The 23,313-nt window shown below is 45.1% G+C and overlaps 1 protein-coding gene across 2 annotated transcripts in view; it reads right to left on the reverse strand.

Moving 5' to 3' along the window:
* Positions 1 to 2,375: 2,375 nt before the first annotated feature.
* Positions 2,376 to 23,313, reverse strand: part of LOC306764918 (voltage-gated potassium channel KCNC1-like) — a gene marked incomplete at both ends in the record, with an annotated part of 53,664 nt that continues 32,726 nt past the window's right edge. The window contains 3 exons of one of the 2 annotated variants that reach the window (XM_079252217.1): positions 2,376 to 2,527; positions 18,317 to 18,529; positions 22,309 to 23,170. In XM_079252217.1, the coding sequence (XP_079108343.1) occupies positions 2,376 to 2,527; positions 18,317 to 18,529; positions 22,309 to 23,170 (1,227 nt within the window). Of the gene's footprint in view, positions 2,528 to 18,310; positions 18,530 to 22,308; positions 23,171 to 23,313 lie in introns of both variants that reach the window. The other variant, XM_079252216.1, reaches the window with a different exon arrangement.

Raw genomic sequence — 23,313 nt, forward strand, 5'->3', positions numbered from 1 at the left:
CCCGAACGGGAAAAAGAACTGCTTCCTGATCCTTCAAGAAGGCTCAGAGGAGTTTCCCTTTCAGGCGAGGACGTGATGGAAATACAACTGGGAGGAGGTTCAGCGCGCTAACTGGACATGGTTCAGACAGAAACATGGTGAAAGACGATGAGACAGGTATTCATTCTGTCTGCTGAGGCCAGCTGCATTAACACAACCAACAGTTCAGAGCAAACGAGTCAAATCCAGAACATTTCTGCACAATAATCAGAGAAAAAAAACAAACATTTAACTTAGATAAAAACGAACAAACAAACAATCCAAATAAATCAGCTTCTTTAAGAAAAGGAAGATGTTTGTTGTGCATCTCAGTACAGAGGTAGATGCTGGTCCCACTGTCAATGTCTCATCTACACTGCATATTTCTATATTCCTTTTTTGTCTCCACGCTCTCTCACTTCTTCTTTTGTGGTGCTTGGCGTCTGCTCCTCTTCTACCATGGGCTGTCGCTCCAGTAGCCGTTCATGGTGCCTCCTACTGAGCAGCAGCAGCAGCCGAAAACAAAGACAAGATGGACGGACAGAAGAGGGAGGGCGGGGATGGGTTCAGGGCAAAAACAGGGAAAGAAAGAGAAGCCAAAAGGGACAAAACTAAAAAATATTGCCATTGGCTGCTGAGTCACACTGGGGTCAGTGCAAGTAGTTACGCTGTAGGTGGCGGTGATGATGGTGGGATGAACTCCGACCTGAGGAAAAGCCAGCTTCTCACCTTCAGGCTGAGCTGCAACGTCTGAAACTTTCCCACATAAACAGTCAGTTCCTCCATCACATGGCCGTGACATGTCTGTAACTCCAGCTGCCGGCAGCGCCGCCTAGCTTCGGGAGCAAGGAGCGAAACCTGGCTGCTCTCTGCACTGGGACAAACTGGACAAACTGGACAAACTGGAATTTGGTTCGACGTTTTACCTGATGGCTGAATGTTGGCTGGTATTTTGGTTGGACAGAGCCAGGTCTGTCCCCGCTAAGCTAACCACATCCTGACAGCAGTGGAACGTTAGACCTGACCGAACCCGTTTCCTGGTTTTACAGCTCAGTCTTCGATGAGAGCTCAGGTGAGAGGACAGCAGGTGGAGGATGAACTGAGGAGAGGAGCTGATCCTACCATCCAGCTGCCTGACGGCCGTGGTAGGACGACCACGTGTATTTCTCTGTGTTTCTCGTGTGAAAAGTAAATTATGTGCATTGCATTTGCTAGCTTTTCTGCCCTCATCCCTTCTGACGCTCCCAACTTCTTATTTTCTTAAATTAATTTAAATGAGCTGATTTCATCAAAGCAGAAATAATCTCAGCACGTGTCACTCGGACACTCTCTTACCTGCGAAGGCATCCCCTTCATGTTCAGGTTCATGTTTGTCTTGACTCGGGGTTTAACCTTCTGTCTTAGTGAAACCGTCTGATTCTGCTTTTTAACACTGAGGTGGATAAACGCGGCTTTTATTCGACTTAACTGAACGTTAACAAAGCTTTAGTCACAGTTACATTTACATTACATGTGCAAAGCAGTCTTATTTCAAGTTAAGAGTTTTTCTTCTGATATTGCTCTATTAGGGAATAATTAAGGACCACCAGCATCAGGTTTATCTTACATCTCCTGAAGGGCTCCAGGTGTGGAACCACTGGACTAAGACCTCCATTAAAAGCTCCTGAACATCCGTTTCCAAGCTGTAAAAACGAAGAAACGTTTAGTTTTTTTTCAGTAAGAAGAAACATAAAAAGCTGTCAGGGAGTGTCATCGTTCATCACCTCGTTACCATGGTGATCTCTTTCCGCCTCGTCTCCCTGCAGACTACTTCTAGAACATTTAGATCTATGGCCAAGGTGGCTTCTTTAAGGTGGTGCAGTTAGGGTAGAAAAGTCTATTTGCGGGTCTGAACCAACCATGCTGGGATGGTATGTTAGTGTGTGAGTGTGATTGTTCTGAGCCTCCATATTTTGAAAGGTTTCTTACTCATAGCTATACTTTATCGGGGTAAAAGAAGTGCAAGTGCAGTCAAAATACAAGCAAGAATCGGCAACAGGGAAGCTACAGGAGTCCTAACTAACCTACTATCTATCCCCGTTAGTAAGGCAGGCGTGCTGGTGTATGTCGGACTAGTTTAGACGTCAGCTAAAGCATCTATTTGACATAAATCATCGAGGTTTTCTTGTTTCTGGTATTAAATCTTAAATATGGCCCAGCGACTACAAGGACTTTACTGCTTGGTTGTTTTTCTTTATCAGGAGGAAAAGATGAGGGATGGGATGAAAGATGAAAAACAGCTGTGATGATGAGCTTCATTCTCAAGAAAAACTAAAGAAAAAGTTGGATTTGGTTGTTGTTGATCTTTGTTAGCGAAGCTACAAGATGGAGGGAATAGGCGAGTGGCATCGTCTGAGGCCAGGTGGCTCAAAGGGCTCAAAGGTGGAATTGGTGATGGGGGTGAGTCGCAGCGGCCCCACCGTCATCCCAGAGATGTTATTCAGGCTGCGCGACTTCTCATAACCTGTGGCTACATGACATGCACAAGTCAGAGAGCAGAGGTTAGAGCAAGGTGACGGTCATTCACGGCAGGTATGAGCGGACGGCATGTTGATGAGAGAAAACCATGACGTTATGCAATGACAGCATCAGATACAGCAAACACAAACCAACCAGTACAGTTACAAGCACCAGTAAAGGAAAGTAAAACAATCCAAACAAAAACCAGAGAATCGTTTCAGATCAAAGGAGAGAGTTGGAAAAAGATGGACAGACAGATGGATGGAGGGACAAACAGATGGACAGACAAACACAGACAGAGACAGGACAAAACAGGAATGTGGGTTATGAAAATCAGCTCTTAGTTCATACCTGCAAACTCAGAAGCTGTGAAAAGGTGACAAGCTGAGCCCCTTTCAAGGGGTCTGGGGGGGAAATGTGGTCATTTTTACAAGAAAACAAAGCATCCTGGTGAACTCTGGGAGGAAAATACCTGACATTGAAATAACAGTTATGATTGAGTGACAGACAACAAAGCAGCTCTGCTTTGGTAACCAGCTGAGATGCAGGCACAGGAACCTTAACTCCACCCGGGAACGCCTCGTGTTGGAGCTGAAAAGAAGCTCAAACTTCCCGCTTCTCTACATTTTTACAATACTGGGACTCCCTTCAGACCATGTCCACACGTAGACAAGTTTTTGAATGTCTTCCCCCCTCCGGTCAGTGAAAAAAGAGTCCACACGACCTCGTTTTTTAAAAACAAATCCAAACACACATAACCGCATAGTAAAGCACATTCATCAGGTAATTAAACCTTCAGGCGGCGCTAATCCTGTCCAATCAGAATAACCTTCCATCTCACCACGCCACTTCCACAAAACATGAAACATGCCTCGAACGTGATAAAAATAACTGTCATTAATCTCGTCCTTCGCCTTTGGTCGTCTATGTGGAGCGGTGCTGACCGCAGTGTAAAAACACACACAAAGCCAGAGGTGTATAAAGTAGAATTAGAAAGTAGAAGTCCTGTCTAACCAGTCACTAAACCAGGTGAATATAATCAGCTCAGTTTCACTGCAGCTAGATGGGCCTGTTAGTGAAAACACCTGTTCTAAATCCAAAAACATGGCAGGACTTCTACTTTATTTTTACTTCTACTTCATTCACCTCTGCACAAAGCGCCTGGACGATGGATAACAGTTCTGAGGACGTCCACGCTGTCGGAAACAAAGGTCTCACATGTGACGTCATGGTATGTTCTGTTGCAGACGGTGACGTTTCTAAACCTTAAACCCCGGTTATACATGTCCACACGCAGACGTGCAAACGGAGTATTCACACATCTTCACTTTGGTTGGAGTTTTTTTTAAAAGAATGCATAAATCTGAGTTTCATGTGGATGACAGGCCAAATCGGAGACAAATACTTTGGTTTTGTCAGATACCTGCTACGTGTGGACAAGGCCTTGGTCTTGGTCTAATCAGCAGCACCACACAACCTTCCTGAACTTCTTCTTGAAGAGGCCTGTTTTTCTGCCTCCCGTCTAAAGTTACACATTTTATTTTCACAACTAAATGGCCTGGATGTGTGACGAGGGTCTCAAAAGAAAGTTTCAGCATGTGAGATTACTACAGAAGTACACAATCAAGATTTGTGTTACTATGCTAGAGTAAATATCCCCAGAACAAGGTAGAACATGCAACTGGTCCCCCAGTGGTCCTAAAATAAACCCGTTTCCTTCAGTGAAAACCAGAAGAAAGCCCAGTTCACCCAGTGAGTTAAGTAATGTCTGATGAGATGTGCCGCAGTATGAGATAAAGCAGTGAACCAAGATAATTTAATAGAAGTACTGAACATGTAAATATCTCTGGAAACCATGAGCCATCTTCTTATGGATACCTCCATCAGAGTCCAGAGAACTGGGGGATTATCCCTTAATTCACCTAAAAACCACCATGAGGGTCCAGAAAGATGAGAAGCCCAAGATAATATGTGATAGGAAGACCGAATACTTCACTGTACAACCCCTTCATCTGCATGGAAACTAGCAGGAGCTTCATCTCCATGGTAACCAGGAGGAGCTTCATCTCCATGGTAACTAGCAGGACCTCTATGATTCAGTCCCAGCACACATTAGCAGAGTTTTAGACCAGCCATGACCATACCAAGAGACAATCGAGGTGGTGCATATGAACAAGTCCTGCTAAAGGCTTGAGAGGGCTTGACTGATGGACAGCACAGAGGCACCAATCATGGCAGCACAAGAGCAAGCCTTGAGTACCAGGGCCATCGAGGCTCAGATCTACCACATCAGGCAGGTTCCAGGTGTAAACTGTGCAAAGAAAGCCCTGAAACAATCCAGCACCTCACAGCAGGGTGCAAGATACTGGCTGTCAAAGAATACATGGAGCGCCATAACCAAGTAGCTGGCATAGTGTACAGGAAGATCTGCGCAGAATATGGACTGGAGACCCCTAAGTCCCAGTGGGAAACTCCCCCCAAGGTGGTGGAGAATGAGAGGGCTAAGATCCTCTGGGACTTCCAGATCCAGACAGATAAAATGGTGGTGGCCAACCAAGCGGACATAGTGATCATGGAGAAGCAGCAGATGAAAGCCGTAGTGATCGATGGATCCATCCCCAATGATGGAAATATCAGGAAAAAGGAGCAACTGGAGAAGTACCAAGACCTCAAGGAAGAACTGGAGAAGGTCTGGAGCCCGTAGTCATTGAAGAACTGGGGGCTGTTTCCGCCACGCTGGAGAAGTAGCTCCAACAGATACCTGGTGAAACATCAGACATTTCCACCTAGAAGAGCGCAGTCCTAGGAACAGCTAAGATACTTCGTAGGACCCTCAAGCTCCCAGGGATCTTGAATTCCAAAATGCCCAGTAGTCTCTTCAAACTGTCTAATTCACCTCTGATGAACTTCATGTTTAAAACACACCTAGGCATCGTCATGGAGACTTCTGCTGCTCCCACAGAATTATAGTGCCACGTTTTCCACCTCGGCTGCCTTGTCCTCGATTATGTAAAGCCTGGGAGTTCTCATCATGTGCTTTAGGTACGTTATTGTTATGGACAGGTGCACTGTTATGAAGCTTCACTTTCACTGTTCATAGATGACCTTTTGTCATCCAGAAGGTAAATATTCCCCTCCAGAAGGAGTTTAGATATGTTACATGTTTTCTCAGTTGTCCGCTCCACATCAGTTTTTATGAGCGTCCCCTCATCTTGCCTGTTACACTGGAGAGGCACATGTCAACCATCTAGTGATAAACAGGTTGTAGGTTTAAGCAGTCTTTCCGGAGACATGCCTGTGCTTGTTGCAATTTTGCATCTTTGGTGCCTAAACCGTTAAATAACAAGTATGTGTTAGCACTCATAGTTCATGACACCTACAGCGTAGATTTGCTTGTTATCTCACAGGAAGTCGATGTGAGGGTAAATGATGTGGCACAGGGGAAGGGCAGTCATCTGTTGGTTGGAAGACTGGCACTTTGATCCAAGCTTCCAAATAACATGGCGAGGTATCCTTGGTAGAGACACTGATCGCCATGTTGCCTTCAACGTACTCACTGGGGATTAAATGTGTGTGATGGAAGAAAACCCTTCATGGATAACTCCTCAGAAGTGCTGTATGAACCTGTACTTGGATGGATGAATGCAACTTGCCATGTAAAAGTGCTTTGATTGGTCAGAATAACTAGTAAAGTAAATAAATATCTTTTTACTTTGGCATGCATTAGCATAGCACCCAGCCTCTGCCAAAAGAGCAGCCATATGCACCATTACCTCTTAGTCAAGTCCACTGCCAAGCTTCCATGTAGGATTTATGCGGTTTCTACAGTTTCCTCTTTAGCTAGGTGTCTGACATACGAGTAAAAATACCTTATACCTGTCACTATTATGAATAGTTTTCGATAGCTCATGGATGCAGTTGGCAGTTTATGAATGCTATGGTCAAAGATGACTGATAACAAAAGATCTGGTGAGTTCTTCTGCGTTGCATACACTGATCAGCCACAACACCATGATGGTTTTTAAACAAACAGAACAAATAGACTAATTATATTAACTTATCAGGATGACTTTTACTACCAATAGCATGTTGTCAGTGGTTTTAAAATGATAGCTCAGCGATCCCCACCTCAAGGCCCAACGTCCTCGTAATCTTTGGACATTTTGTTTCACCACATCTGACTGACATTAATGTTTCGCTTGCAGACTTGCACAGAGCTTGTCAGTGATCCATTTGTTTTAATCAGGTGTGTTGCAGCAAGGAAACAGCTGAAATCTGTGGGTTAGTGGGCCTTGAGGACAACGGTTGGGGATCACTTCTACAGCTGATTAGTCAGGACTCTCGTACTCCAGTCCTCCGGTTTCCTGGTCCAGCACACCGGAGTCAAATTAAACAGATCCTGCAGTTTTTTTTGTCTTGTTCTGCAACACGGCCCAGTAATCGGGTCTGTTGAAGCAGGAAACATCTAAAACCTGCAGGACAGCGAGGACCGGAGTTTTTTCCTGGCGGCAGATCAGTTCTGTGCTTTCACTGCTTTTGACTGTTTTTAAAGCGAAGCAAGAAGCTAAGCTCAGAGTAGAAGCATAGAGTTCCAGCAGTGTTGTGGCTTGTTTTACATACCTCCTCTGGTCATACTTTAGTAACACAACGCAGGGAGAGAGACTGAGGAGGATAGCCTGAAGATGGGATGGACACACCATTGTTAGAATGGAAAGGGAAAAAATGGTGGAGAAGGGGGTAGGGTGAGGAGAAGGGAGCAAGAGTTAAGGGGTATTAAGTAAAATGAGTAACAGTGGATGAACTAAGAGTGTGCAGACTAACCAAGCTGAAAAAACTTGTTTTTCAATGGTTTTTTTTTCAAAATTTCCTACTGAATCAGTAATATTAACTAAGTATGAATAATAACGCTCCTGTTGAAACAGCATTGGGGAAACATGGTCCATAAAACATTTCCAGGTTGGACCAGATATTATTATCAAGTTTATTGTTAAAAAGCAGCAGAATCCTGATAAGAATTTAAGGAGAGCTGGTTGAATGGAGCAACAAAGTGCTGAACTTCAAACCGTTTTCTTTTTCAATACGTGTGATCAAGACCAACATATGGTCTGTTGGTGCTAGCCATATGGCCTGGTAACAAAATAATCTAGATATAGCTTCCCACAGTCTATAGTTTATATTTATGTATTGCAGTAGACTTGCTGCAAAAGGGTTTATGTATTTCATAGCCAAACAGAAAGTTTGGGGCGACAACTACAGCCCCTCATCCCTACAGAGGAGTTTGCTATGACCATCAGCTGGCAACAAGTGATGACTGAGGGGCGTCGCAGGGTGTACGTGGCATGACCGCCCATCTCCCTTTTGCATATTTAAATATTTATAATCCTGTTTAATGCCAACCATGTTTTTGCTCAGTCTGCATGTCAGACATGTGCAAAGAAACTGTATGAAGCGCCAGACTGCAAAGGCAGACCTGGAAATGGAATATTTCCAACAGAACAGTGAATGATGAAACTGAATAACAAAATCATAGTTAATATGCTATATTTATTTATTATTTAACGAGGAGAAGAATGTTGTTGGAATGTTATTTTATTTCATAAACATCTTTCATTCTGATGGGGTTTTAAAACAAAAAAACTAGTACTTAAAACAATATAACCTAAAATACATTCTTTTTACAAGGCAACGGTTACTTTTATGGCCATTTAACAGATTTCTGTGGCCAAAGACAACCTATTACAACAAATCTTCATTTCTTCTTTTTTTTTTGCCTGTGCTTTATAATCACTTGAGCATTCTTATGATTATTATCTTAGAATACAAATAAAATGTAAAAACTACGTATCTGACTTTATAAAATGACCAATCTAATCAACCTAATTCAGTCCTGTTTCCACCAGGGGGGTCTGGCTTGGTACAGTTTTTCAGGCTTTTGTTTTGTATTTCCTACAAAAGTTGGGAAGAAAAATGGGAAATGTGCCAGAATATCCAGTTAGCTGTCACACTGGGACTCTTACTTTGGGGTCCCGATATTACTGCAGCTCATTGATTGGTGGAAAGATTCCAGTGTGAGTGATCATAAAGGGTAGTAAGAACAGCTCCATGTTTAAAGACAGTGGATTTTTGTTGTCTTTTGAAGCCTCATGCAGGAGGAAAGAACACACATTTTCAATTCTCATTCTATGTTTCTGTGGCATGTTCATTACAGTAGAATGAAGGCACAGCTATGACCATTATGGCTGTTATGTAGCTCATGCTAGCTGGCTTATACCCCGAATCTGAGAACACACTTTACTGAACCAAACCGCAATCCCTTCCAGAGCTGGATTCCTTGGTGGAAACAGGACTTAAGGGTACCCTAGCATGAATAATTTGTTGATAGCAGCTTGATGTTTGGCGTAAAGCTGGTGGCTGGTTGTAGAAAAATAAAAGACTAAAAGGAGTGACCGCAAGTCTTTGTGTCTGATGGTGGGTTTGGGCAGGGCTTTAAATAACTTGGAGACAATCTGAAGTGTTGTTGAGCAAACCTTTGTGGTCTGGCATGTCCCCTGGAATATCCAAGGTCCTCAGCTAACAGCATTCTGTTTTACATATCCTGATTAATGTTTTTGGCTAAAAGACACTAAAAATCAAAGCTGGAACTGGAGCCAGATCAGCATGCTAACGGGTGAAAATCCCAGAAACTGGAAAGAGCTGGTACGTCAGGTATGGAGGAAATGATACCAGGATATTCTGAAGCACATCTACAAGGAGCCTGAAATTGCAAAAACGTTCCATGTACTGAAGAGTTGGGCTTCAGGCTTGTTACAGTTCATCATGACTGAGGATAGGAGGAGACAGCTTACATCACTGCAGAGAAGTCTTTTCATTTGGCACAAGGTTGTTGGAGTGATGCTGCAGCACGGCAGACACGTCTGGCTTTAACTTGGGCTGACCTGCCTTCATCGGCTGGCTGCTGCTAACACCTGGCCTAGCTGAACATGCTTGGCCAGATTCAGATAAATGCACTAACAACAGCTGCAGTCTAAGATCACGTGATGTAAACTATGTGTTACAATGGCTGCTCTGAACCGTCTAACTGCTTCCGTCCCAGCACATCACATGTCATTTCTTTGGAAGAACATTTTGTAAGTTTGCACGGTCTCATTAGTCCAGTGGCTAATGTTCTGACAAGCCAGTCATGTAAGTGTGTGAGCCCGCTGAAGGGTCTCTGCTGCGTAAATCTACATTGTATTTTCAGACTCGAAGCTAGCTTTGGGCTGTAGACGTACCTGGAGTCAAGTGGACAAATGCAGTGCAGGAAAACAGGCAGTGGAGCTTGTGTTTGGACATTTTTTTTGGGATTTAAGTTGAGGACAGATTAATACTGTATGTCCGTATGGAATTCCCCCCACTGGTCTGTATATTCACCCTGTACCTGTTTGTCTGAAAGCTCCACTGTCTGTTCAACCATATAAATTTAGAAAGAATTGAGCAGCTAAAGTAACACATTGATATTTGTCACGTGGATTTAGGGAGGTACTACTAAAACCAGCAGGATCATGGCCAACCTGCAGCAGCTTGTCGAGGGGCACTGCCACCCCACGATGCCCCGATCAGAGAAATACCAAAACTCAAAAGAGGTTTCATTCAAAACTCACAGTCACAATTTATTTAGAGGGCTTGAGAGATGCTTTAATGGGGTCCAACAATGGTCCTGCGGTCTCAGTAGCAACGGTGGCATAAAAAACCAAAGTCACTGTTGGATTGCATTAATCTCAGCAGTGAGATCCGGTTCTTACATTAACCTCGTTCAACGGCTACACAGTCTGTATTTATGCCAGCAGGGTGGGGCAAACAGGATGGGAAGCAGATTTTTTAAGAGCCCCGTTGGCGCTCAGACGCAAAATCTGGTAAAAATTTTGCATGTGAACATGATCCTGCCGTAAAACGTGACAAGCTGCAAATGTTGAAAGGTAGTAAAACAATGGAACGAATAACGAATGCAAAGGCTTTTCTGCCAGGACTGATCCGTTAGAGGATTCGTGGCAAAGACCATGTGGAGTCACCACAGCTCTTAAAGGTCTTCTCAATACTTACCGGGCTATGGCTGCAGGACATGCGTGTTGTCTGTGTTTCTTTCTCCCTGCTGCTTGTCTGGTAAACCTACCTGATTGTTTGAGTCCCGCATGACCGAGTCACCAGAAAACAGGCTGCCATTTTCCAGGCTTAAGTTGTCCTTTGATACTTTTTGTGTTTGTTTTTGTCTCACACATCGTCGCTGGCCTTGGTGTTGGACACTTTTGATATTAAAAATCCATAAGGCCAGTTTTCAGGAGTGAGTTTAGCTGGTGACTGGGCTGATCCTGAAATAAAACTGTAATTTGTCTCATTAACTAACCATCTAAGCATGACAGCAGTCAGCGTTCCATCCGAGCCCAACAGCAAGTCACATTAGATCAAACTAACGATTACTGGGAGATTTGACAGCCACGATTTTCAGTCATGTCCACAGAATTGCTCCCCAAACAAATGAAAGAGTGTCTCTGTTGGCTGGGATGTAAAAACCGACTGAGCTTAGTCCCAAAGGAAGGATCAGAGGAGACCAAACAACCAGACACTAACGGTGCAAGTCAGCCGCTGTCACTCTGGCACCCGTCCTGAAGCAAAAAGGTTTCACCATCCTCATCTCTCCCTTCATTTTATGCCCTTTTACTGCATCCGATTGACTGCATCAAACTAATTGAGCAAAATTTGCTTTTAGGTTTTGGTTTATAATAAAATCTGGACTGAAATCTCAACTAAAGAATCTGAAAATGCCAAGTTGCTTTGCAGGGGTTTCTCCAAAACATCATACAGAGAAAAGCTGATTGTTGGCGCCCTTAACCCTATCTGTAAGTACCAGAGTGAGAAGAGACTGGGTGAGAAGAGGAGAAGGAGGAGGAAGAGGAGGAGCAGGAGGACGGAAAGACAGCTACACGAAACACAGACAGACAGGACGGATGTACACAGAAAAGAAACAGAGAAACAGACAAACAAAAAGATGACAGTGTAACACAGACCAACAACGTACACAAGCATGAACGCACAAACCTGGAGAAGGAGACAATAACAGAACAGCATCAAAACAACAACAACTGCAGGACAACACTGTGACATCTGTCCCCAGGCTGGCGACAGCATGGCGGAGGTGGACACAATGAACACACACATTCACACTCCTGTCACACAGAGATGTGTGTGTACCGCTGCCAGTTCTGTGTCCTGCTTCGGCCTTTTTCATCGTATCACGTGGCATGTTGTGGGTTTGGTGAACATGAGAGGGATCCTTTTACAAGCACACAGGTTACATTTAGTAAAGGAGTCTCTGCAAACGACAGGTGTGTTTCCCGTCTGCTGTGGGAAACTAAACTCCACCGGCAACCTGAACCGAGTCTGAATGAACGACTACGTGTGAAGTACGCCTTAAAATGGAAGCTGGTCTGCATGTCTGTTCATGTTCCGGCTGATTCCAGAGCGGCAGGGGGGCTGCAGCCGATCCCAACTGCTGTCAGCTGAGAGACGGCGTGCGTTCCCAACCAGTGGTTCCCAGTGGTTCCCAGTGGTTCCTAGTGGTTCCCAGTGGTTCCCAGTGTTTCCCAGTGTTTCCCAGTGGTTCCTAGTGGTTCCCAGTGGTTCCCAGTGGTTCCTAGTGTTTCCCAGTGGTTCCTAGTGGTTCCCAGTGGTTCCAACTGGTTCCCAGTGTTTCCCAGTGGTTCCTAGTGGTTCCCAGTGGTTCCCACTGGTTCCCAGTGTTTCCCAGTGGTTCCCAGTGGTTCCCAGTGGTTCCTAGTGGTTCCCAGTGGTTCCCAGTGGTTCCCAGTGTTTCCCACTGGTTCCCACTGGTTCCCAGTGGTTCCTAGTGGTTCCCAGTGGTTCCCAGTGTTTCCCACTGGTTCCCAGTGTTTCCCAGTGGTTCCCACTGGTTCCCAGTGTTTCCCAGTGTTTCCCAGTGGTTCCCAGTGTTTCCCAGTGGTTCCCACTGGTTCCCAGTGGTTCCCAGTGTTTCCCAGTGGTTCCCACTGGTTCCCAGTGTTTCCCAGTGGTTCCCAGTGGTTCCTAGTGGTTCCCAGTGGTTCCCACTGGTTCCCAGTGGTTCCTAGTGGTTCCCACTGGTTCCCAGTGTTTCCCAGTGGTTCCTAGTGGTTCCCAGTGGTTCCTAGTGGTTCCCAGTGGTTCCTAGTGGTTCCCAGTGGTTCCTAGTGGTTCCCAGTGGTTCCTAGTGGTTCCTAGTGGTTCCCAGTGGTTCCTAGTGGTTCCTAGTGGTTCCCAGTGGTTCCTAGTGGTTCCCAGTGGTTCCCAGTGGTTCCTAGTGGTTCCCAGTGGTTCCCAGTGGTTCCCAGTGGTTCCCAGTGGTTCCTAGTGGTTCCCAGTGGTTCCTAGTGGTTCCCAGTGGTTCCTAGTGGTTCCCAGTGGTTCCCAGTGGTTCCCAGTGGTTCCCAGTGGTTCCTAGTGGTTCCCAGTGGTTCCTAGTGGTTCCCAGTGGTTCCTAGTGGTTCCCAGTGGTTCCTAGTGGTTCCCAGTGGTTCCCAGTGGTTCCCAGTGGTTCCTAGTGGTTCCCAGTGGTTCCCAGTGGTTCCTAGTGGTTCCCAGTGGTTCCTAGTGGTTCCCAGTGGTTCCCAGTGGTTCCTAGTGGTTCCCAGTGGTTCCCAGTGGTTCCTAGTGGTTCCTAGTGGTTCCCAGTGGTTCCCAGTGGTTCCTAGTGGTTCCCAGTGGTTCCTAGTGGTTCCCAGTGGTTCCCAGTGGTTCCTAGTGGTTCCCAGTGGTTCCCAGTGGTTCCTAGTGGTTCCCAGTGGTTCCCAGTGGTGTAGTTCAGGGTATACATGGCTGTACGGAGTAGACCCTCTTCTAACACCCCCTGTGATGCTGCTTTTACTGCAAGCATCCTACACATGTAGCTACGTCTCCCAGCAGCTCAGCTAAGGTTACCAGTATGCTACACTGGTGCAGTTAGCCATCAGCTACGTTAACTTTAGCCTGAACATAGACATAATGCAGATATATGTATATATGTCTATGAGCCTGTCTCTCTGCAGTCTGTGTGCCAGTACTGGTTTAGTCATTTCATCACTCTTCCTCTCTGAAACAGAAATTATGTGACAATGAGCAACTTTTTCCTGAAACAGCGTTTTCTGAGCTTTTTCTGTTTTCAAAACAACAGATTTAGAAGTATACCCACTTGTTGAGGGGCCAGTACACCACTGGTGGTTCCCAACCTACTTTCCTTGAAGACCCCCCTGTCATGCCACCCACCATTACTAGGAGGAGCTGCATAAGTCTCTTCTGCTTTTCCTTTCCTTCAAACGGCAGCAAAGACCATGTTGATCAGCACAAGCTGTTAAATAATCAGAGTTCTTTTAGCAAATGCAACTTGTGTGCTTTCAAAAGGAAGTGCTTTAAATAAAACATGACAATGTGCGGCAGAGCTCCACGTTTGAGAAGCTAACCTGCATCACAAGCAGGACCGGCAGCTAAAGGATGTCCAGGAGCATGTTAGCTGCTGGAAAAACACTCTGCATCATGAGCACCATGTTGCAGGTTGACTGAAAAAACCAAGAAATGAATGAAAATGTTGGTGTTGAAGGAATAAAGGCGGTTTCATGATCAAACAAAGACACGCACACATACAACCTGCTTCTGCCACAGAGGCATGTCTGAGCACACACACGCGTGTGTGTGTGTGTTAGGGTTCGTATTAGTGCAGTACAAAAAACTGCTGGTTTTAGGTTCTGTGATGGACTGGCGGCCAACGACTGCTGCGACAGACTACAGCTTCCTGCAACCCTGAACTGGAGACAGCGGTTAGGAAAATGGGAAACTGGACGGATGGAAGTGGTTTTATATGATGTCTGAGAAGTTTACATCTGAATGCAGAGTTAATGTTTCATCATGTGTGTCTGAAGTACTCTGCTAACACCTGATCACGCCTGAATACACGACGGATTGGATAAAAATAAACAGACGTGTTCCGATCACATAGCTGCCTATCAGTGATGGACTGGTGCCGGGTGCCCATCCGTCCTTCACGGTGCTCTCACATGCCCACCTGCCGTGCAGCCGCCGGCTTGTTTTAACCCTTCTCACTAATATTTACATTTATATATATATTTACATTTATATATATATATATATATGTCCTGGTTCCTGCGTCTCCAGCTGCTCTGCAGGTTTTAGATGTTTCAGACTTGCAACACACCAGTTTATGGAAACTGTGTGCAGTAAATTCTCCAAGCAAAGACGACCTTGTGCCACCTGGCTCGCTGTTTTCCATTAAAATGAGCAGAGGCTGGTGGTGTTTCTGGGCGCTGGTGATATCTGCATTTGGCTTTTCTATGGTAGAGCTTTAACTTGTAACCACAGCGACGAACTGTGTTAACTGACGAAGGTTTTCTGAAGTCTTCCTCGGCCCACGTGGTGATATCCTTTACACAGTTCTGTTGTTTTAATGCAGCACCTATTTAGGGGTCGAAGGTCATGGACATTCAGTATTGTTTTTTTGACTTTGTCGCCTACATACAGAGATTCCTCCAGATTCTCTGAATATTTTGATGATTTTATGGACTGTAGATGATAAAATAACTAAATTCCTGCAAAAAGAAAACATTGTTCTTAAACTGTTGGATTATTTTCTCACACAGTTGTTCACAAACTGGTGAACCTCGCCTCTTCCTTGCTTGTGACTGACTGAGAACTTTGGGTGATGCTCCTTTTATACCCAATCATGGCACCCGCCTGTTTCCTACTAAAACAGGTAGGAATGAGGCGCCCCTAGCAACGCTTTTCTCAACTCTTTTGAGTTAAATAAACATCTTGTCTCTGTGATTTACTCAGTTGAATAAAGGTTAAAAAAGACTTGTAAGTCGCTGTATTCTGTTTTTATTTCCGTTTTACCCAACGTTCCAACTTCCCTGCAGCTGGAGTTTGTAAGGTTTACTACGTTAACCCTCTCATTGGGGCTAACTCACCACTCTGAAACAGCTGTCTTCTACTGCCTTATTCAGCATTTCTGAGACATTAATGTAAAACTGAAACACACACAAAGTCAGAGCTGTTATCTGCTTTGGGACTTGTCTCCCCCTCAATGAAGCGCAGATGAAAACTCATGTAGTCATCCTCTTACAATAGCGTGACTATCTGGCTTGGTTTTTTTGGTTTTTGGGTTTTTGGTGTTTTGTATTTAATCTACAGCCACTATTTGATCAGATGGCCTGGTTAAAACTTGTGTGTAAGTGTGGGAATGACAGAAAACATGGACATGGAACAGAAGGGCTGTATGAATGTGTGCATGAATGCGGGAATGACACAAACAAAAGCAAACTCAATCCAAGCTCTGACTGCTGAAAACGCATCATTCCAGTGGTTCTTTATGGGTTTAACAAACGAACGTTTAATATGTTGTAAATTGTCTTTTAGGAGATCCTGCAGTTACTAGATCGGATGGGAAATGGTTTCCAGATGCGTCTACAAATGTCCTGTTGGCCATCGACGCGCTAGGCATGTGTCTAAAAGACGGACTGTACTTTGTCTCTACCTTCCTGGTTGCCGGTATCACCTCATGCTTTCTTGATAGAAGAAACTTTCTTTCACAGTGAGGAGAACACGCGTGTTAACCGCTACAGCGGCGAATCATTCGTCTGCTTGATTAGCATTAATCTGATGAACGCATTTGTACGGAAACATAGAGCTAATGTTGATTTATTTTAGCTGGATCACCATAATTTGGTTGAACTGAAGCTAATGATCGTGTTAATTACACAATCTTGACCACCTGACCTCTTCGTATCCCTCATCTCGACTGACCGACGAGGTTTAGCAGAGTAAACAACATCACCTCAGCGTAAACAGTGCTAAATATCAACGTAGCATCACTATTCAGACCACATGCTAACCAGGCTGTTTCATCCTGCATCCTACCTGACCTGTTAGCTCTCTCCTGGCAGCAGAAGACCATCTTACGATGACTCATGATTTGTCTCTTTCTCTCTTTTAATCTTCTTGTGTTTCTTTGCTGAATCAGCGATGTTTTATGTTCAAAACAGCCAGTTCCTTATTACACCGTGAAGCGAAACGTCGCGTCGCATCCTGGATGTAATAGTAGTATAGTGTCGGTTTTTTCAGCCTCGGGACGCTGCTGGGTAGCAGTGGCTCTAGAAATGCACACAATAGATGTCACTGTGTCATCGAACAAGTCTGGGACGCTGAGTTTCAAGGCGTTGTTCAATCCTGACTGAAGTCTTCCAGTGGATCCTCTCTGCTGATGTCGTTTTTCAGGACAGTTCAGACCGAAGCGAGGTGAGACGTAGCTGTGATTAGCACAAAACCCTGTCACACTTTAACTGGAAGTGTTTAATGGAAATTTCTAACCAGTTTCTCACAGTGCAATAGGAGCTTATCTAGTCACATATTTGTCTTTCATACAACTGATCACAGCGCCTTAGCTTGTAAGAAAAATGTGTCTTTGCTAACACGCGGAGCGGATTCAGCTGTTCTCGGGCCAGGCCTATCGCGTGCGGCCGACAGGTAGCCGTCCTGTCCGTACAGCCCAAGGACATCCTCCCCGAGTCGAGTTCTGTTTTCTGTTAAGTCACGTGTCCTTTGCAACATTGCCAAATTCTCTCAATAGGAACTCCTACATGTTTTATCGGGTGTCTTAACTGAGATCTTTTGGAGTGAAATTTCCTTGATCGTTTTATGCAACGACAAAAGTTAATTTGCTTCCAGTTTACTTCGTTTTTCTGCAGAACTAAACCAACAATGTGCCTGTTCTTGAGTCTGTCGACGAATAATCCACCTCAGTGCAGAATCATAATTTGCCTGAGCTCATGTGCCTTCTTCGACCACACAAAGATCACATTTAGGCTAACTCTTCAGCTACACTGCTTCAAGCCCGAATCAGCAGAGTAGGGTTACAGCAGGTGTACGTAGTAAGTCCCACCCCACGAACAATCTGAAATCTAACTTTTAACAGTGCTTAGACTGATGATTTCTGCTTTGAATCAGAACAAAACACTGAAATTTACCCAACAGAAGCCTTCTGGCAGTGAAGCCGCTAATCCCCAGAGTACCAGGCTAACCTGGGAGCTACCCTGCAACCGAGATGCCGTAGAACTTCATGAACTGGACAAGCAGAAGCTACCAGATCCAGCAGCTAGACCTGTTCTAGACCCAAGCCTGAACATGGTTTTAAACAGCTTACAGTCCAGATGAGACCGCTAGCTCCCAGGCTAACCCGGCACTCCTTAGCCTGCTGCTCCTGCAGCAGCTGAAAGTTCTAGTCAGCTTCCCGCCTGGCCCGGTTTATGTATGTCACTAATCCTGTATTCTCGCTTCTCTTCAGTCCCTGAGCTGGCGAAAAACTCTGACTTAGCCCGTCTCCTGGAGAAAAGTTCTGAACCTGAACTTTTGGAAACATGACACATTTATTCTGATACCTAAACATGCATATTACCTACATGAAGCATTACTTTCTGGCAAAATGATCCCTGGTTGGAAGCTGAGTCGCATGTCCAGCAGTTTTAAAACCTCCAGAACTTTTTTCTGGAAAAACCTTGGTGGTCCAAAGATGAGCATAGAGGGTTTAAAACAGCTGGAGTGGGACTTTAATAATGCAGCCTAAATACTACTTGACGTTTGCCTCCATTTATCATTATTAATGCGTTATGGTTAGAACATATGATATGTGCGTGTCAATGTTTGAACACAACATATTAATCAAAGTGACAGCTTTCTGCTTTTACTCAGGCACCACCCTCCCGTCACTCCTCCTCAGCCTTACGCCTACCTTTCCGAACGTTCCCGTCTGTGGTGCGCTGGAACTCTCCTGCACTCAGCAGAAAGCAGGCCCGGTCATGTGGGTAGCGTTCACGACTGGTGGTGGAACCGAGGCCTCCAGTGGCTGGGCTGCGCTCATCCCCCAAGACCTGGTCGATGGTGGGGCAGTCCTCATTGGCCAGGGCGGCTGCGTTGGCTGCAGCATCACCATTCTGCTTCGAGTCTGAGGAAAGCATAGGCGAACAGCGCCGGAATGGGGGTAAAAAAGGAAAGAGAATAATATTGTCAGAAATGACGATGACGATTTAGAGGGTAATTCTCTGGTCATGTTCTCTATCTTATCCACCACACAACTTGTTTAAATTAGATGGTTTTGCACTGTAAGGAAGGAATTCTGACGTTTGATAAACTGTATGACTCCCCAGCAGGGACTGTGAAGACTGCTGGATGAAATCCAACAGGAACCACCTGCAGGACGGCCGGGGCTGGGTCCACTTTCCAGACTGATGAGCCATTGCTAACCACCATCGCCTGCACAGGACAGAGTGATGAAGCCGCAACTGGCTACTGCTGTCTGGACACATTAACCCACAAGAGCCCAGACATATGATACATACAGTTTCTGAGACTTCTGGCATCATTTATGGTAAAAACTTTACCCCAAATCCTGTTGAACGCAACCTGATTCTTGTCTTCTGCTCCTTAATGGAGCCAGTTTCACTATAAGAACTCCACATAGTAATAAATGGTAAATATCTCTAAAATTTTACTGCATTTTATTGAAGGGACAAATAGAGATTTTTTGAGGTCTTACAGGGTTAAATCCTGGTTCCCTGTTGGAAAAAAGACATGAAGGTGATGTGAACCTTCATGTTCTGCCACAACCATGTGATCAGACACGGTCTGACGCTGTAACGAGCGGAGTGCATCTTTTTTTATACTTATCATGAACGTATCAAGAAATATAAACAGGGTGGACATAAACCCATCCGACCACATGATGAGTCTGGAACAGGGTGGCTCTGGACGAATCAGACCAGAAGACCTTCTTCCATCTCCAGAGTCCAGTCTTTCTGCTGGCTCTCCGGTTCTCCTTTCTGTTCAGTGGTTTTCTTTCTGAGGAGCTCAGTCATCCGGGAGGAGATCAGAGTAGAGCCGCTCCTCCTCCACATCGAGAGGAACCAGTTGAGGTGGCTCGGGCATCTGGTCAGGATGCCTCCTGGACCTCCCTGGTGAGGTGTTCCAGGCACGTCCCTCTGGGAGGAGACCTTGGGGAAGACCCAGGACACGCTGGAGGGATTACATCTCTCGGCTGGCCTGGGAACGCCTCGGGATCCCCCCGCAGAGTTGGCAAATGTGGCTGGGGAGAGGGAAGTCTGGGCTTCCCTGCTTTGGCTGCTGCCCCCGCGACCCGATCCCAGATAAGTGGCATGAAGGTGGATGGATGGCTCTCTGCACATCGCTGTAATGCTTTAATGTGTTAATGTAAAACACTTTGAATTGTCTTGTACATGAAATGTTCTTTCCAACCTGCTTTATTGTCACTGTTCAACATGGTCCTGAGTTCTGCTGCTGGTATTCTTCCATCTGGTTTCACCAAAGCTTTAGCTGATCACTGATCACCACAGTTCCAGATGCTTTCTAACCACATTTCTTCCTGGACGATGATGGCGCCCTACTACCCACCCTGGATAGTTCTTAACCAGGTTTAACAGCAACAGCATCTCCTTAGACATTCACTTTGCTTGTTCCCAGCAGTTTGACCCGTATGAAACAGATTAACAACATTTCCATGACTGAAACGTCGTCATCCATGCAGTAACTATCCAGTGTTTGCTTCGTTCATCCAGCTGGTGGCTCCAGGTTTTGGGTGGGCACTGTATTTGAGCTGCACACCTCCTGTTTGATATGAGGGGAAACGTCCTTATGCAGCTGCTGGTAACTTCCTGCTGCTTGTGGACGGGGTTCAGGTCCGGTCACCTCTGGTCATGAAACAGGATATATTACGAGCAGGTTTTAGCTACATCAGGCCTTAGATCATCGCATGCGGCTCACTGATTCTTGACTTGCGGCTCGTGAAGCAGCCACTGGCTTTGTGAAAATGCATCTAAACAAGTCATAATGCAGTTCTCTCCACAAACAAGAGCTGCAGGCTGCTTGCAGAAACTCTGCTGTCCTAACGGCCCTAACTGACCCTGTCAGAGTTGCCAGTTCTGGCTGATTTCAGCTGCACCAAACTCCGCCAAAGAGCTGCTCCGTCGGTAGCTCCGTATATATAATGAAAAAGATACGCCCACATTCTGGAGGCATGATTGTATTTTCACCATATACTGTTGCATAAGAATGCTGTTACTCCGTGCAATATTTAGGAGAACCATTCCTTGCTAAAAAGCTGGATGTTACTGATTTGGCAACGCAGCAGGATCGGTAGCGTGTATTTTATTTAATTTTTAAAAAAAAAAAGTGGCTCTCCTTTTGTCTTAGTATATTGAGTGCGGCTCTTGTTGAATTATGCCTTAGATCGAAGCTTCACGTTTCAGGCTGGAGGTCCGCATTCATGGAGGAACGCTGGCTAAAAGGAGACGTTGTTCTGTTGTGAGTTGTTGGAGATCTCCAGCAGAAAGGTCAGGAGGCCAGACCTCAACCTACTGGAAATGCTGTGCAGAAAAAAATGCTTCTTTTATTTAAGCTATCGTGGTTTAAGTGGTTTATTTCATTAAGAAAAATATGTAAAAAAAGATAATTTGAGTTTCCAGTGTCATTATTTCAACGCCAATCATTTCTGAATCATGTCCTGATATCTCCAACGTAGAACTGAAAACGCTTCTCTGGTCGGGACTGAGGCTGGAGCAGGAGATGCGGTTCAAACAAAATAAGCATGTTTTTGAGGTTTTTTTTTTGGCCCATCACAAATAAAAAAATCTATTTTAGTGTACTCCACATTAGAAAGAACGAGGACATCAGCAGGTTATTTACAGCTTGGAAATCTGTCACGTACACACTTTTCACAGAAGCCAGCGCTGAGATTAAACCTCCAGTCAGCATTTTGTTCCACAACAAAGGAGATGTTCACAGTACTGTTCAGTTATTTTAAGAAAGAACACTCCATTGATTAATTTATCATCGTGTGGGACATATGTAGAGGAGACAGAGAAATTTGACCCAAAGGACTTTCTATAAAACAACACAGACATGATCTAATGTCCCAACAGTCTGAATGTAAAGCCTTTTACTCAGTCGTGTTCAATGAAGTTTAAAGATCTTTGTTTCTACATTTCCTTTGGGAGAAACGTATCAGTGGTTATCAATCGCAGCTCTTCGTGACACTACAGTTATCAGAGGCAAAATTCTCCACTGCACCTTATCAGTCAGATGTCATTTTGATCCTTTCTTTGGCTTCCATACAACTTTCAGCATCTCTTTTCAGAGACTGAAATACTTGTGAAGGAAGAACTTGAAATGTGATTGGACAGTAAAGGTTGTAATGTTTTAATTGAGGTTAAAAAATCAGTGGCTTGTCATGGAAATGACACTTTCTGAAAGCAAAGCAGTGCAGAGTTCACCCAGACGAGCTTCTAGTGGTCATCAGTGGTTCATGTGGAGCAACAGATAGTCTCCAATGCTCCACTAAAACAACCACACCATCATCCCAGCAATTCTGTCTCTAAACTCTTATTACACACTTGATCCTACCTGCTGATTGAAAGCCACCTCAGGTTCTGTTTGATGATGGTTCAACCACAGTTTCAGTTTTTACCATTCCATCACAGATAGTAGTAACCAAAAAACTCGTCAGGATAACAGATCATAAAGCGGCTCAACAGGCATTTTATATTAGCTGACATGTTCATTTTAAGCCATTTTCTTTTAAAGGATTGTGTTCATATGTTACTGTGAAATTTTAATCACTGCCTTTACTGAAAAGTATATTTTACTTAGACTCTGAAGTTGCATTCTGTTTTATGACTTGTGTGGAACATTCATGCTTCATCTTTCTCTTACCTGCCCTGTTTATCTCGATGATCTCTTCCTGTGCCAGGGGGCAGTCTCCGGTGCCCATCATGCTCCCAGATCCCACCATACCGGGCCCGAGCACGTTGCCCATTAGCCTGTGCGGAGAAGCAGTCGCCATTGCCAAAGCATCTGGTTTGCAGTAATTAGGGCTGCCTGGTTGCGGTGCTCTCGGGATGTGCTTGTTCCTCTTCTTGGGCAGCTTCTGCTTGGCCATGGCCAGGGAGTAGTACATGCCAAAGTTGTTGACAATGACGGGCACAGGCATGGCGATGGTCAGCACACCTGCCAAGGCGCAGAGAGCCCCCACCAGCATTCCTGACCATGTCTCAGGGTACATGTCCCCATATCCCAGCGTGGTCATGGTTACCACAGCCCACCAAAAGCCAATGGGGATGTTTTTAAAGTTGGTGTGGGCCGCAGCAGTTGGATCGTCGGGATCAGCTCCGATACGTTCAGCATAGTAGATCATGGTAGCAAAGATGAGGACGCCCAGCGCCAGGAAAATGATTAGCAGCAAGAACTCATTGGTACTTGCCCTCAGGGTATGGCCCAGAACCCGTAAACCAACAAAATGGCGGGTCAGCTTGAATATACGCAGGATACGGACAAAGCGTACGACACGCAGGAAGCTTAACACATCTTTGGCGGTTTTGGAGGACAGGCCACTAAGTGCTACCTCCAGGTAAAAGGGCACGATGGCCACAAAGTCTATGATGTTCAGGGCACTGCGGAAGAACTCTGCTTTGTCAGGGCAAAAGATGACGCGCGCCATCACCTCAATGGTGAACCAGATGACACAGACGCCCTCCACATATGTGAGCCAGCCATCGGTGACAACTTCATATGCAATCTGTGGAGTAAATGACAGAAAAGATGGGTTTTAGTTTTTTATTTGCCATCGAGTGGAAAAACATCAGAATCCCAAAACAACTTTATTCAACCATAGGAGCAGTTTTACATGACAATAACATCACAAAACAAAAACAACCTAAA

The sequence above is a fragment of the Telmatherina bonti genome (genome assembly GCF_933228915.1).
Source record: "Telmatherina bonti genome assembly, chromosome: 14".
Lineage (NCBI taxonomy): Eukaryota > Metazoa > Chordata > Actinopteri > Atheriniformes > Telmatherinidae > Telmatherina > Telmatherina bonti.